General features: G+C 36.3%; 1 protein-coding gene across 1 annotated transcript in view; it reads right to left on the bottom strand.

Moving 5' to 3' along the window:
• Positions 1 to 3,531: 3,531 nt before the first annotated feature.
• The window catches only part of LOC111515174 (probable multidrug resistance-associated protein lethal(2)03659), a 31,297-nt gene continuing 20,983 nt past the window's right edge, over positions 3,532 to 13,845 (bottom strand). The window contains 6 exon segments of the mRNA XM_074174999.1: positions 3,532 to 4,209; positions 6,156 to 6,447; positions 6,560 to 6,785; positions 9,236 to 9,466; positions 9,528 to 9,678; positions 11,878 to 12,403. Of these exon segments, the coding sequence (XP_074031100.1) occupies positions 3,733 to 4,209; positions 6,156 to 6,447; positions 6,560 to 6,785; positions 9,236 to 9,466; positions 9,528 to 9,678; positions 11,878 to 12,403 (1,903 nt within the window). The 3' untranslated portion in view covers positions 3,532 to 3,732.

Consider the following 13,845-nt stretch of genomic DNA (forward strand, 5'->3'; position numbering starts at 1 on the left):
GTTTAGACGTAAAAGAGCTACAAACATACATACATTTATCCATCCTCACAAACTTTCACTTTCACTCGCGGCTTCGCTCGCATTCATGTCATTAAATAAGTGTCAGTACAATAGAAATGAATCAATATGAAAACTATATTTTAATGCTTGGCTGTGATTATCAATTTTTAAACATGATTGCATACCATGAAGTTACGAAAATTTAAAATATGCTTTATTGAATTGCAACAACAAATGTTAAAATATATTTCACTGTAACAAAAATAAATAATTTTCAATTTATTTATCTTACATAAAACATTTTTTCAATAAAAATATTCTATTTTACTTCAAATGACTCTAAGAACATCTGTACAAAATTTCATGATGATCGGTTGGGTAGTTTTCGCGTGAAACCGTAACAAACAAACTTACATTCGCATTTATAATATTAGTAGGATAGTAGGATGTTTAATGTTTTCAACAAATACAAATTAAAGTTATATATACAGCATGACTCTCGGTCGATGGTAGGTTAGACGTTTCTGGAAAACGCAAAGCATGATTTTTCTGAAAACTTCACCTCTCACATTTCCTTACCTGTTCTATCAATCTAAAATATTTTCAGCATTGCGGCGTTGCCACTTCTATCAAAAAGTCCCAGCAATTATATTTTTTTAAATGAAACACCCCATATATTAATACATTTTTGGAATCGCTCTAGTATTTTAATACTATCTGTTTTCGAGATAAAAAATAAATTGTGCTAAATATGGCCCAAAACATAGCTTTAATTGAAATTATTAAATACATCACTACTCACAATTCATGAAAAGTTGATATTTTGATGATAGTTTGGACAAACTCGAAATATTCAAATAACACCAAGAAATCGACTCCATATCATACAGGGCGTGCCAAAATTACTATTATTTCCATTATGCATGAAAGTTCTTTTTTTCAAATAAAACCCCCTGTATATTGGAAGATGGTGAAAAATGCTTCAAGATGATATACATGTCCCCATTCTTAAATAGTCAAGTTTTCTTAATAAAGTCGCATCTTCTAGAAACAAAAAAGTATGAAAATACCAGAGCAATTCCAAAAATGTAGATCTGTATATTACATAACAACATAATATAAAAATACGAGTAAGGATAGCTATAAATGTTGATAGGCACTTTGAAAACAATGTCACATAATAATAACTAACAAAATACAAAGTTCAGAAAACTGTTGTTATTCAGTTCTTGACAGTAGTTTCTTGTAATTTATTGTTAACTATATCGTGTAATATATATCGTTTCATATGTCGTAACCATTTCTTTATATGAATATTGATTTTGGCAATGATAGTGCTTTGAGAACAATGACCATATTTGATGGTATCAACTTTAATTTTTTTTTTTGGTATAGAAGTATAGAATATATAAGTATAGATATGTATGTAGATAGATAGATACAGATGGTATAGGAACTGTTATTGAATGTAGGAAATTCTTTTTTTTTTCAGTGTGAAGTTTCACGTCGTGTTTCTGTCGTCGGATTCCCCCAATCCGGTCTATAACATTTTCAACGTAGGTGGTGAAAGCTTTTGTCTTGATCAGCCTAGCTGGGGTTACTCTGGTGTTCCTTCGCCTGGATCGTACGGCTCGCTCGAAATTTCCTTCGCTATAACCATTCCCTTCCAAGACACTTTTCAGGTGATTGAGTTCCTCAGGAAGACTCTCAGCTTCACATTACAGCGCTCTAATTACCCCTCTTTCCTATTGTGACTGGTGGTTGAAGGTTTTGTTCAGGTACCTGTCTGGCTGTATTAATTCCCTGTTCACTCTTTCGTCCAATGTACCATCTTCACCTCTGTTGACGAGAATATTCAAGAACGCTAGAGTCCCTTGAGTTTCTCGTTCCGTTGTGAATTGGAGTTTTGGGTCGTGAGAGTTCAGATATAATAGAAATATGTTTAGTGTCTCTTCAACATCTTCAACGTGTCATCAACATAGCGCAACCAAAAATATGGTTTCAGAGCCTCTTGCTCTAAGGCCCTTCGTTAGAAATTTTCCAATAACTATTTTGAAATGGAACTTGATAGTTGTGAAAATACTTTTTTTGGGTGAGTTTGATGAAAACACATTCCTATCACTTACGAACTGACGTTTAACTATGTTAAAAAATGAGTTAATAATAGTGAATAATATTATCATCAACTCCACAACTACACATGCAGATACTTCTGACACGAAATGGTATCCTTTTCATTCACGGGTACCATTCGATTCAACATAGACCCAACCGAAAGGTTTTCGGATGAAGTCATATGGAAGGTTACCGAAAGTGTTAATATAAATCCTCTCATCTCTAATCTACAGGAAAAAAAGGAAAGAACCTGGCTCGAACAAAAGCAGCCTATATGTTTTGTGAAAGCTCAGGTTAGCAAAAGTGTAATTATCGTTTTGGATGAAGCCACGACCATTATCGACCCAATATGGGATAGTACTTCAGCAAGTTGGAGCTCCCCGTTGCGTAGTACCAGTGCGACAGTTTTTCGATGATAATGCAGGTCGATGTATTGGAAGAAGAGGTTCTACAAACAGATCACTAAGGTCCCCGAATTAGACTGCATTGGGCTCTACTTCCATACTGGTGATTGACTCAAAATTCTACGGAATGCAGCCAACTACTGTAGATGATTTGATGAAAGGTGTTACCGTCATCTAACCTTCTTAACATTCTTCAGAATGTGAAAGAGCGAGCATAATCTTGTTTATGCCATTGTTATTGATACTGATTTCGAATTCTCCTGTTGACTTTCACTATCTAGTTCGACATCAAATACATCAAATGATTTCATATTTTCCTTTGTAATGTCAAGAATGTAACAGGATTGGATACAGAACTGAAAGACCATCAACTGAGTTGTCACTAGACAATTCGATATTCATTAATTCAAAAGGGTTATATTTTTAGGAGCGACAAATTTTTGGGAAAGAAAGTTTTTGTCTTTCTACTACACCATCTTGATACAGAAAAATGTGGAAATCTTCCGAAGAAAGGAAGGAAGTAGTCAATTTTGTAATAAGTAACTGTATACATAGATGTGTAGATCATGCAAAGAAGTAACTTTCAGACACAAATCTGCGTACAGTTACTCATTTTAAAATTGATTACTTCCTTCTTTTCTTTGGAAGATTCCCACATTTTTCTGTATCGAATTGGAGTAGTATAAAGCCAAAAACTTTCTTTCTCACTATTATTCTCATTGGAAATTTCCGACATGTAGTTGTTATGGAGTGGAGGTGGCTGACTAGAGATCGTTTTTTATTCAGAAATGCTCCATAAAGTGGTCTGAAAAAAGTATAACTTCATGGGAATTCAGTAGTATGGAGCAAATTAAAATTCAAATTTTCATTACCGAAAGTGTGTTCTAAAAGTTTTGGAAATCTGTAATCAACGAATAATTCAGTCGTTTTTTTTTTTTAAACATATCTTGAACGAGAAACGAGACAGAATTTTTAGGGCATGGTTCACTACATAGATGTAAAACAATTTCGGAAATTTGCAAAAATTTATTGAAATCACAAAAAATCATGGAACATATTTCCAACATTTTTGATATTTCAAATCATTGCCAATATGACGAATTTCAATATGAGACTCACGTCTTTAAAAGAACCCTGTCATCTCGCACTGCCCATTCGAAACTGGGGAAATTCAAAGACCTAAATTACATAGAATCATTCAATTATTGTTGAACTACGTTTCTCCATCCTCTTGATGATCACGATTGAACTTTTCTTCAGCAACGGCAATCAAATTCTTAGCATGCGCTTTACCAGTCTGCAATACCAAGGAATAAAAAACACCTCCTTCATTCTTCAGAAGTAAATGTGGATGACCGAATTCGGCAGCTTGACCAGCATCCATCACCAGCACCTTATCCGAGTCCATGATTGTATGCAGTCTATGGGCGATAGTCAGCACTGTACAGTCTGCAAACCTCTTCCGGATTGTTGATTGAATGAGAGCGTCTGTATGCGGATCAACGTTGGCAGTGGCTTCATCCAGAACTAGGACTTTGTTTCTTCGCAGAATGGCTCTGGCTAAGCATACTAGCTGTCTTTGTCCCACGCTGAAATTCGAACCACCTTCAGCCATTTTACTGTCCAGACCTGAAGGAAGGTCATCAACTGCTTTCTTCAGTTCCACCTCTTCCAGAGCACTCCAAAGGATCTGAAAAAACCAGGGTTGTTATCGGAAGTGATAAAATCATAACAAAAGCATATAGAATATGCTTCTTCGGAATTTAACACCAAAAATACAACTGACCGATAGAATTCCTGATGAGTTGATATCACGCAATGTGTGCGTTGGGGTTAACGTTTCAGTTTGACCAATTTTGCAGTGGGAGATAGAATAGACCCACTTCAGTTCAAACCCAACCTAACCTAGCTGAATCAAGAAAACCTACATTCGACCTACATTCAGCCTGAATGCAAAATTTCAAACATTTCCTCAAAAATATACATCAATCCCATTACTTGAGTAACCGTATCGTGATTATACTGCTTTGAGTTCGATCAGAATTTCAAGTATGTATTATGATCCAAAATAGTACTGTTTTTCTACCTAAGAAAATCAAAGAAATTAATGAGTTAAAATTTCCGTTTCATCAAACAAGATACCTAAAAAAATTTGGATATTCATGAAATAATAAACCTTCAATTCTCCTCAATCCAAAAGTTGAAAAAAGTTAAGTACCGAACATAGTCGTGACAAAGATTACCGTCAATTGTTATTTATGTTGTTGAGTTTTTATAATCATCAAAGAATGAACATCATTCATAATCGAATATACAACCTCTACAAGTAGGTATTCAAAAGCATTTCTTTTAATCGTCATACAGTTTTAAAAAAAAAATTCTATGATCTATGGAGGATTCCTCAGCAATAGTACCCAAAACTTGAAATTGGAGCTCTTCGGTTCCAATTGACAGGAGACCAAATCCTGAAGCGTTTTTCACTCTGAACGTAGCAACAATTCAAAGTTGTCAGTATGAGCGTCCGGTAAGATTTTTGTCAATGGCACCAAATACCCTAATACCCATAATTTCCATACGTTCAATTTCTCAAGATCTTCTTCAATCCATCATTACCGGCGTTCTGTCTATTAACAGAACCATTCATAAAGAAGCTTGCCTAATTACTGAAGAAAATCCGATAAAGGTTATTGGGTTTTTTGAAAATTAAAGGTTTTACAGATTCACAAATCTGAAGTCTTCGATCTGGGTCATCTTCATCTAGTTCTTCTGCAAAATGTATTTGAAAGCGATGGAATTTATGATGTTTGAAAATTTCATGCACTGTTGATTTGATTGTCAGCTACTGTACGCACCAGTGGCTTGGGTTATACAGTAATGATTCTCTAAACTTGAATTTGGAGCCACTTGGTTTCAACGAATGGGTGACTATATCTCAAAGCATCTTCCACGCTGGATGTTGAGAGAAACTGATCAATTTGTGAAAACGACATTAGACAAGCTTACCAAGCTTGCGATGAATACTTTTAACATCGTGTTTCAATACGTGTTTCAATCATCAAGTGATAATCTTCAGAAGTAGATCAAACTACTTACGGTCATAATTTCAATTAGCTTCTCACTGAAATGAAATGATTCCAACTTCATCTTCATTTGAACCATTTCAAAAGGAATAAAATCACAAAATTTGTTCATGCCTTTTCAGTGTCAATGTCAACAAAAAACTCAAATCGCGATAAAAAAATTGCATCTCAAAATAAGATTCACAATACGAAACAGAAAAAGAACCATTTCACTTGAGATTTTGGGTGTGATGCTCTAGTGCTGCCTTTACAAGAGTAAAACCCTTGTTGGGGCGTGAAAAAGTAAATTTTTTTACATATGTATTCGCCAGAATTTTCCATCTCCACTCACTTCGGAGTCGATGGCAATAGAAATCAGTGGCCCATACTAAGACTTTCCGGACACCCGGTATCTTGATCTAATCAGTTCATTATTTTGTGATAGAGAAACCATTTTAAATTATAACAATGTTCATGCTGTTCCGAAAGAAAAACATACTGAGCCATGTCTTTCCCTCAATCAACTTCATTGTGTATACTAAAGAAATTCACATCCCGAATTGAATCTAGAACTCACCTCATCTTCATATTCATCGAAAGGATCCAAGTTCTTCCTCAGTGTTCCAGAAAACAGAACAGGTTCTTGGGGGATGATAGAAATACTCGATCTGAGTTTATGTAATGAAATAGATTTTGTGTCGATATTGTCAATGAAAATTCCTCCTTCCCCATCAATATCAGCCAATCGGAAGAGAGCTTGTATAAGCGACGATTTTCCTGCACCCGTTCTCCCCACTATGCCAACTTTCTCTTTCGCCTTAATGGAAAAACTAAGATTCTTCAACACGTATGGGTCAGTGGGGGAGTACCTTTTGAAAAATATATGCTTGAGCTAGATGAAATTAATTCAATAACATGTTCAAATTATACCAATTTGGAATTGTATACCTCTTACTACTCCTACTCACTGATACTACTTACCGAAGATTCAAATTTCTAAATTCAATGTCTCCAGCTTCAGGCCAGTTCTTTGGGGTTGGTCTAACCATATTTTCAGCTTCATGCTTCAGATCAGCATATTCTTGCACTCTCTCCACTGACGTCATCTGATTCTCCAGTTCACTCCACTGCCGCATTCCATATTGAAACATTCCCATCAAACCCATGGCCTGGGTGAGGGCCAAACCAATGTTTCCTCCAAAAGTTTCTAAGAAGGTTATCAATGAGTGATAATTAAAATAAAATCAATTATATTCATGATAATGGAAAATTATATGTTCTATTCAGAAATAAAAAAAAACAGTTTCCGAATTTAGACTCACTTCGTATCAGAAAAAAAGCTTTTCTTAATCCATTATTTGATAATGAAGAAAACTCATTTAGAAATCCCTCCAGAGATTCGGCTACTCAAAACTTGCCAACCATTACAAGAAAAAAACATATTTTGTGAAAAATTCAAGGCACTTTGTCGAACTACTAGGGACAATCAAAGTCACAGAGCAAGATCAACTAATCAGTTTCGACGTGAAAAGCCTTTAACACCAACGTTCCGGTTAAAGAAGCACTTCAAATCATACAGAGGAAGCTATCCAAAAACCAACTGAAGGACGAACCCTTTACACAAGATTAGGAACTGCTAATGGAATCACCACTCTCATCAGTTATAGCCAACATATATATGGAGTGATTTTAAACTCTGGCCATTGAAGAAGCCCACATGAAATCCCGAGTCTGGTTGAGATACGTTGACGACACGTTAATAATATGGAACCATGGGAATATTGAACTAGACGCCTTCCTGAAGCACATCAACAGAGTAAATTTTCCATCATGTTCACAATGGGGATGGAAGTCCACAACGAATTGCCATTCTTAGACGTATTGGTGATGAAGAAATATCTGTATATCGAAAAGTCACTCACAAGGAAAAGTATCTGAACCACGAATCCAACCACCATCAATTGACTGAAAGAAGAATCATCAAGACCTTGCATTCGGGCTCTTTAATACGAAGGGAGGTCTCGAGAAGGAACTATACGTCATCAAACAAGACTTTCATTGGAATGGCTACTTCAAAGCGATGGTGGAACAGACTTTGACTGAAAGACAGCAAGAGCCTCCCAAGGAAGTGAGGCAGTGCTTTTACTTCCCTAGATCAGAGGATTATTGGAAAGAATGAGAAGAGTTGAGTCCAATTACAACATCAGAATCTGCTTCAGGTCCGGAAACACTATCCGTAGCAGTCTCACGAAAACTAGGCCACCAAACGCGCACTGCGATTCCAACAATTGCATTTACCAGATACCCTGTGAGTGCGGAAAATCCTATATCGGTGAAACTGAGAGGCTATTGAAAGTTCGCATTGCCAAGCACAAGAAACACACACAGCGTGGGGAAACCAGCAATTCAGGAATAGCAGAGCAAGTTTGGATCCATCAACATAACATCGAGTGTCCCAAGCTGAGATTATACACACGGAGGAACACTGGCTCAGGAGGAAATTCAAAGAAGCCGCAAACGGTCATCTCCCGCGAAACCGGTGAAGCGGAAGGAGAAATAAGTGAAAGCACTCGAATGACCCATACATATTAATCTCCAGTCGTCACCCGTGGATACTGACAATCGAATCTTCCTGAAGTAACTTGACTTGGAATCGCTTAATTTTTTGTTTTTTATTTTTTGTTCAATTGTTGAGTATTAACCCTAATAATCTTATAATTTTCGAAGTATATCTCTTTCCATTCAAAAAACCTTATGCCACGCTCTGTAGATCTAAAAATATTAAAGAAAAGCCCATAGCATTGATATTTGAAACTTTTTTACGAAACATGTTTCGATAACTGCACTTCATCTCAAATTTCCATCGATAACTCCATATTATACTCAAATTTTGTACATTCCCTATAAAAATATTATAGATATATAGGTATTTTGATTTTGAAAAACGTCATTGTCATTAAACTTATTTTTAGATAATATTATTTAGATAATATCTGGATTTTCAGATAATATCTAGAAATCAAGTTCCTCAGTCGTTGGAGTGATATCAATTAACACTAAGTTTCGACAGCCATCTTCAGTCCAGACAGGTCGGAGCTTATGTCCCTTACCCTTGCGGCTGATTTTTGTCAGAAGGACAAATGGGGCATGACTGAAAGGTGGTGGCCCTCAGACATCAGTACCGCCATTTACGGTGTACCCCCACCTGGCCGCGGTGGGATGGATAAAAATTGTTCATCCGTTAATAAGGGACATGAGGACCTCATTCGACAGAGTTTCGGGGCCTTCTATATCGGAAAGGGTCGTCTACAGCATAATCAATAGCTTTCCTAACTAATGGGTTATGATGAGTTTCTGTGCAATCAAAAACTCGCCGATTCCTCGACTGAATGGACTGTTCGATGGAAGGTAGCTGCAAATATCTGCGGATGGCTTCATTCCGCACGAATCACGGAGCATTCACAGTCATCCGTTTCAACTTATTTTGTAATCTCCCCAGAATGAAGATGTTAGACGGAGCCGCTTGTCCCCAGACGTCTGAAGCATACATGAAGATAGGCTTGAACATCGTGTGGTAAATCGTAAGTTTATTTCTTAGGCTCAATTTAGACCGTCTGTTGATTAACACTAAGTTGATGGAGGTTAACAGATACATACCGCCTTTGACAAGCAACAGTGTTGCCAATACAGCAGCTATGTAGATAACACAAATGAAATCCAGCAAAAAACCAAATGTCCTATTAGCACCCAGAAACATGAAGAATGCTGCACTGTTGTGGTTCTGGTAGTTATCGAATTCATTTTTGAGAATTTCCTCAGCTTTGAAGGCTCTGATAGTGGTTAGTCCTTGTAAAGATGCTGCTAGATGGGTGAAGATGGGACTCCGAGCTGAAAAAAAGTTTGACAAACAGATATCAAAAATTTAGTGGTTATCGAATGAAATACTCACTGATTGATTCTACTCTTTTGACATCTCTACTGGTTTGCAGAAACACTACCCTTATCAAATAGAATACAGCAAATACAATAACGGTGGGTACAAGAATCCATATGCTGAGGGATCCAATAACAGTACTAATTGCAGCAACACAGAGTCCAATCTGAAGAATAATGAATGATAATCTTGCCAAATTTGAAGTTATACAGTACATTTTTTCAATATCCCCCCCTTTTATTTTTTGAACGGGTCAACTAAAAAAATTTTAATTTGGGGTTATGAAATTAATGCATGAATACTTTATTTCGAAGTGAAATTGACAGATTAAACTTCCAAAATGGCGACTGGTCGCCATTTTGGAAGTTTTTTTGGGAAAAAAATTAAATGGAAAAGAGGGTCTTGTTACACAACACTTTGAAGCTCCTGACGAATTCTTCACAAAACTAGAATATGAAGTTAATATATCCACCTGCTACAAAATAGCAGAACATTTGATAATTTCCTGAAGACAAACACATTAATATCGATATTTCTATAAATATTCCTTTTTATCTGCCATATGGCAATTCCAACAACCTGGTCAGGTTTGTTAAGGTATTTTTTGTTTTTACAAACGGCAAAAAATATCAATACGACAATAAATATCATTGTTCAGTTAGAATATTCTCATTTAGTTTTCGGTTTTACTAATAGAAAGGTATCACGTCAACAATCTCTAAAATGACCAATTCTTGTCCATTGAAAAAAAAATTTAAGCGATTGTTATTTACGGTGCGACGCGTAACTTTCACGAGACCGAAAGGATTTTCAATGACGTTTTCTGAATCGTCCTAGCTGTTGAAAATATTTCAGGAACTTGTATCCAAATTCATAACTACCCGTAGTGTATATAACAAAAAGCCCCCAGATCATTGCAAGGCATCCTAGCTATCTCCACAATATTTGTTTTGGTGACGAATGTACATTTTTTTAAACGGCAATGTTCACAGACAAAATTGCCGTTATTGTAGTAACACCAACCCTCACGTTTTTCGGAAAACACATACCCAATATCCAAAAAAATTAACGTTTGGGCAGGAATTTTGGGGAACCATATTCTAGGACCTCTATTTATTGATCAGAATTCAACAGAGGAACTGTATTTGAGAATGCTGGAAACTATTGTTGACCCTCTCATTACTGAAATCGTCGAAGCAAATCCTAATGAATTCGATATGGATATTGTATTCCAACAAGATGGAGCACCACCACATTACTCCAGATAAGTGAGGAACGATTTGGATACTACTTTTCCCTGTCGTTGGATTGGCCGTCGAGTTCCTACAGTATGGCCAGCCCGCTGGCCAGATTTTACACCTTTGGACTTTTTTTGGGGGCTATTTGAAGCAACGTAACTGAACGTAACGGAACCTACTTCGATATTGGATATACGGCAGAGAATAATAAATATTTGTAGAGATATTGGCGTTACTGTGTTCGAAAATGTTCGGCGTGAAATATCGGATACGCTGTGCATATGTCAAGAAGTTCAAGGCAACCATTTCGAGCATCTTTTGAACTGACATCTAGCTTATTACTTCATATTATGTAGTTAAATGTCAATGTATTCAGGCAATTATTGAAAGTTCCGCCATTTTATAACAGTTGAAGATATGAACATTATATTCTAGGGTTGTGAAGCATTTGTCGTGAGCCTCAGAAAGATGTGTCACAAAACCCCCTTTCCTTTAAATTTTTTCTCCAGATTGCGCCCAGTCGTTATCTCAAAAGTTTCATGTGTTGATTTCACTCCAAAATAAAAAAATCTGTCTGTCTGCTTTTCCGATAATCAGCTGTCGTCTCCAAACGAACGACAACTCTCAGAAGTTGAGAAACTTGTGAGAGCTAAGGACTAACGAGATCTTACCTTTCAACGTTTGATTCCTAACACGGCTGCAGAATCATCCCAGCTTCAGCCAGATAAATTCTCTCGAGAAAAATATCTGGTCGAGGCGGGAATCGAACCCACGGCCTTCCGATCGTGAGTCGGGCGCACTACCACCGCGGCCAGTTCCACAAGTATTCATGCATTAATTTCAGTATCCCAAATATAAATTTGTTGAGTTGACCCGTTCAAAAAATAAAAAGGGGAGGGGCATTAAAGAAATGCATTGTATATTACTCCGCTGCTCAAGAAAATGGACTGTTGCGTGAAAATTAATAAATATTTAAAATGAACACGAAATGAATTCGTCACTGAAGAACTGGGGATTTTTGACTGAAATGCAAAAATCTGATAGTATTTTTGAGTATTCAGCATCTTCATATACTTCAACCTTCATTTGTCAGGAGATAAAGCATTAAAAAGCATCTCAAGACTTACCTGAATTGTATCCAACATAGTCGCAGGCAAAGATTCATCGAGAGTACCGATATCTTTGGAAAACCTGTTGAGAACACGACCACAGGGATTGATATTGAAGAACCGCATTGGACTGTGCACTATGTTATTGAACATCCTGTTATGCATCCGCGTGGAAGCAGTGAGACACCATCTGTAGAAGGATAGAGATCCAAGGTAGGTTAAACTAATGCTGCAAACGACCAGCATCGAATAGTAAATGGGAGTACTGGGTCCTGTGAATAGGGGTGTCAGCCACCATTCTTCGAAAGGATATTCAGCTGAAGAAAAGTTTCCAGTTGGTGTCACGTTTGAGGTCAATAACGAAGCCATAGCAGTAACTTTCATTGCTGATTCGGTAATTGTATTGCCAGTTGCTTGAAATAACTCGGTACTCTTTAATGATGAGGTTGAATTTGCTAGTACGGTAGATTGAGTCACAGCTAATGTTACGTTTGGAACAGTACTCTGCAGTAATTTTCTAGATGTTGCCTGTTGTACGTTAACCCTGAAAAAAAACTTTTGTTACTATTAATAACCCTTTTCTTGAATTGTATAACAAATTATATATTTGATGAGAGCTTTCCGGTTCAAAAGGTTAATTTCAGACACAAAAAACATTTTTTGGCAAAACTTTTGCACATTGAATAACTTTGCACAATGGACAATTACAACACAAGAGTTGCCCCGCGATAGCACATGGTATCCGCGTAGTTTCTTTTTGGGTGGGCGTTATCGGCACGTCCGTCCACTACTACGGGTACCACAGAACTCACAAATGTGTGCCAATGTTCGAGCAAATGTTGTCGAAGTTGTCATAGCGATTTCGTAGATTACTAAATACTAATATCAAATCCAATTAACCATATCAGATAAAGATTAATTGGTGGCCTAGCTTTATATTTCATTGTTTGTACCACTGAATTTGTGTCAATTCTTTCAAATCCATTTTTTTTCATTAGAGGGGTCATATGGAAATTTTGCGGTTCAGATCAAAATTAACCATATTCCATAAAGATCAAAGTTGTAACCGCATTTTATATTTTAATTACCTCTTATCGATGAAATGGTGCAAATATGTCGAGTGACAGTTATGACAAGAATCATGGTTGCAAACGGTGGAATATAAAATCCAATACGGTCTGATTTTATTGTCCAATATGGCCAACTGAGTAGATATCGAATATCGCAATGAAAACGAGTTTCGCAATTTCTGACATGTAGGAGATAAGCTTAGATTTGCAACTCCATCACCCCTATATTTAGTGAGAGAAAATCTTAAAACTACGCAAGTATTTCTTCGGCGGTACGCTGGATGGTAAACAGTATTTGAAATTTCAACGATTAATTCCTGCTTTAGTGGTAATAGATATTTCCTAATGCAGACCATCTTGATATACCCAATAATAAACATTTTTTACAGCATGGAATTTGAAATAGAACAAATATTTTCTAATCTGCACGTTTGCAGACGAGTCCTGTGGAATGACCAGCAAGATCACTATTTTGTTCTGTCGTTTCATTTTGTTTGAAGATATTAAAAAAATTAAGTTTGCTTTGAAAGAGCTGATAATATTGAGGCGTTAAATGAAAGGATTCATCAAAAAATTCGTTCAATAGAAACAGTAGATAATGTTCAACAAACATTGGGGCATTATCCCACCATTATAGGAGAGCTTCTCGAACATTCAAATATATTATATTAGGCGATTCTCCAACATGTATTTTTTGAATTTATATTCATTCTGTTATTTTCTCTACTTCTAATTTAAATACATTTTGCAGAATATTTTTGTTATTTGTAGGCTGATTTTGTTGCGATTCTTATTATACACATTGTCAGTATAAAAAATATATCAATTGGTTTCGGCAAAAATCATGAGGGTATTAAATTACTTGGGAAAATTTACATCTGCTCCATTTTTTCTTAATTAATGCCGTCTATTTACA

Source organism: Leptinotarsa decemlineata, unplaced genomic scaffold (assembly GCF_025532065.1).
Source record: "Leptinotarsa decemlineata unplaced genomic scaffold, Ldec_3_MD MMD2_tig00000882_RagTag_RagTag, whole genome shotgun sequence".
In the NCBI taxonomy this organism is placed as follows: domain Eukaryota; kingdom Metazoa; phylum Arthropoda; class Insecta; order Coleoptera; family Chrysomelidae; genus Leptinotarsa; species Leptinotarsa decemlineata.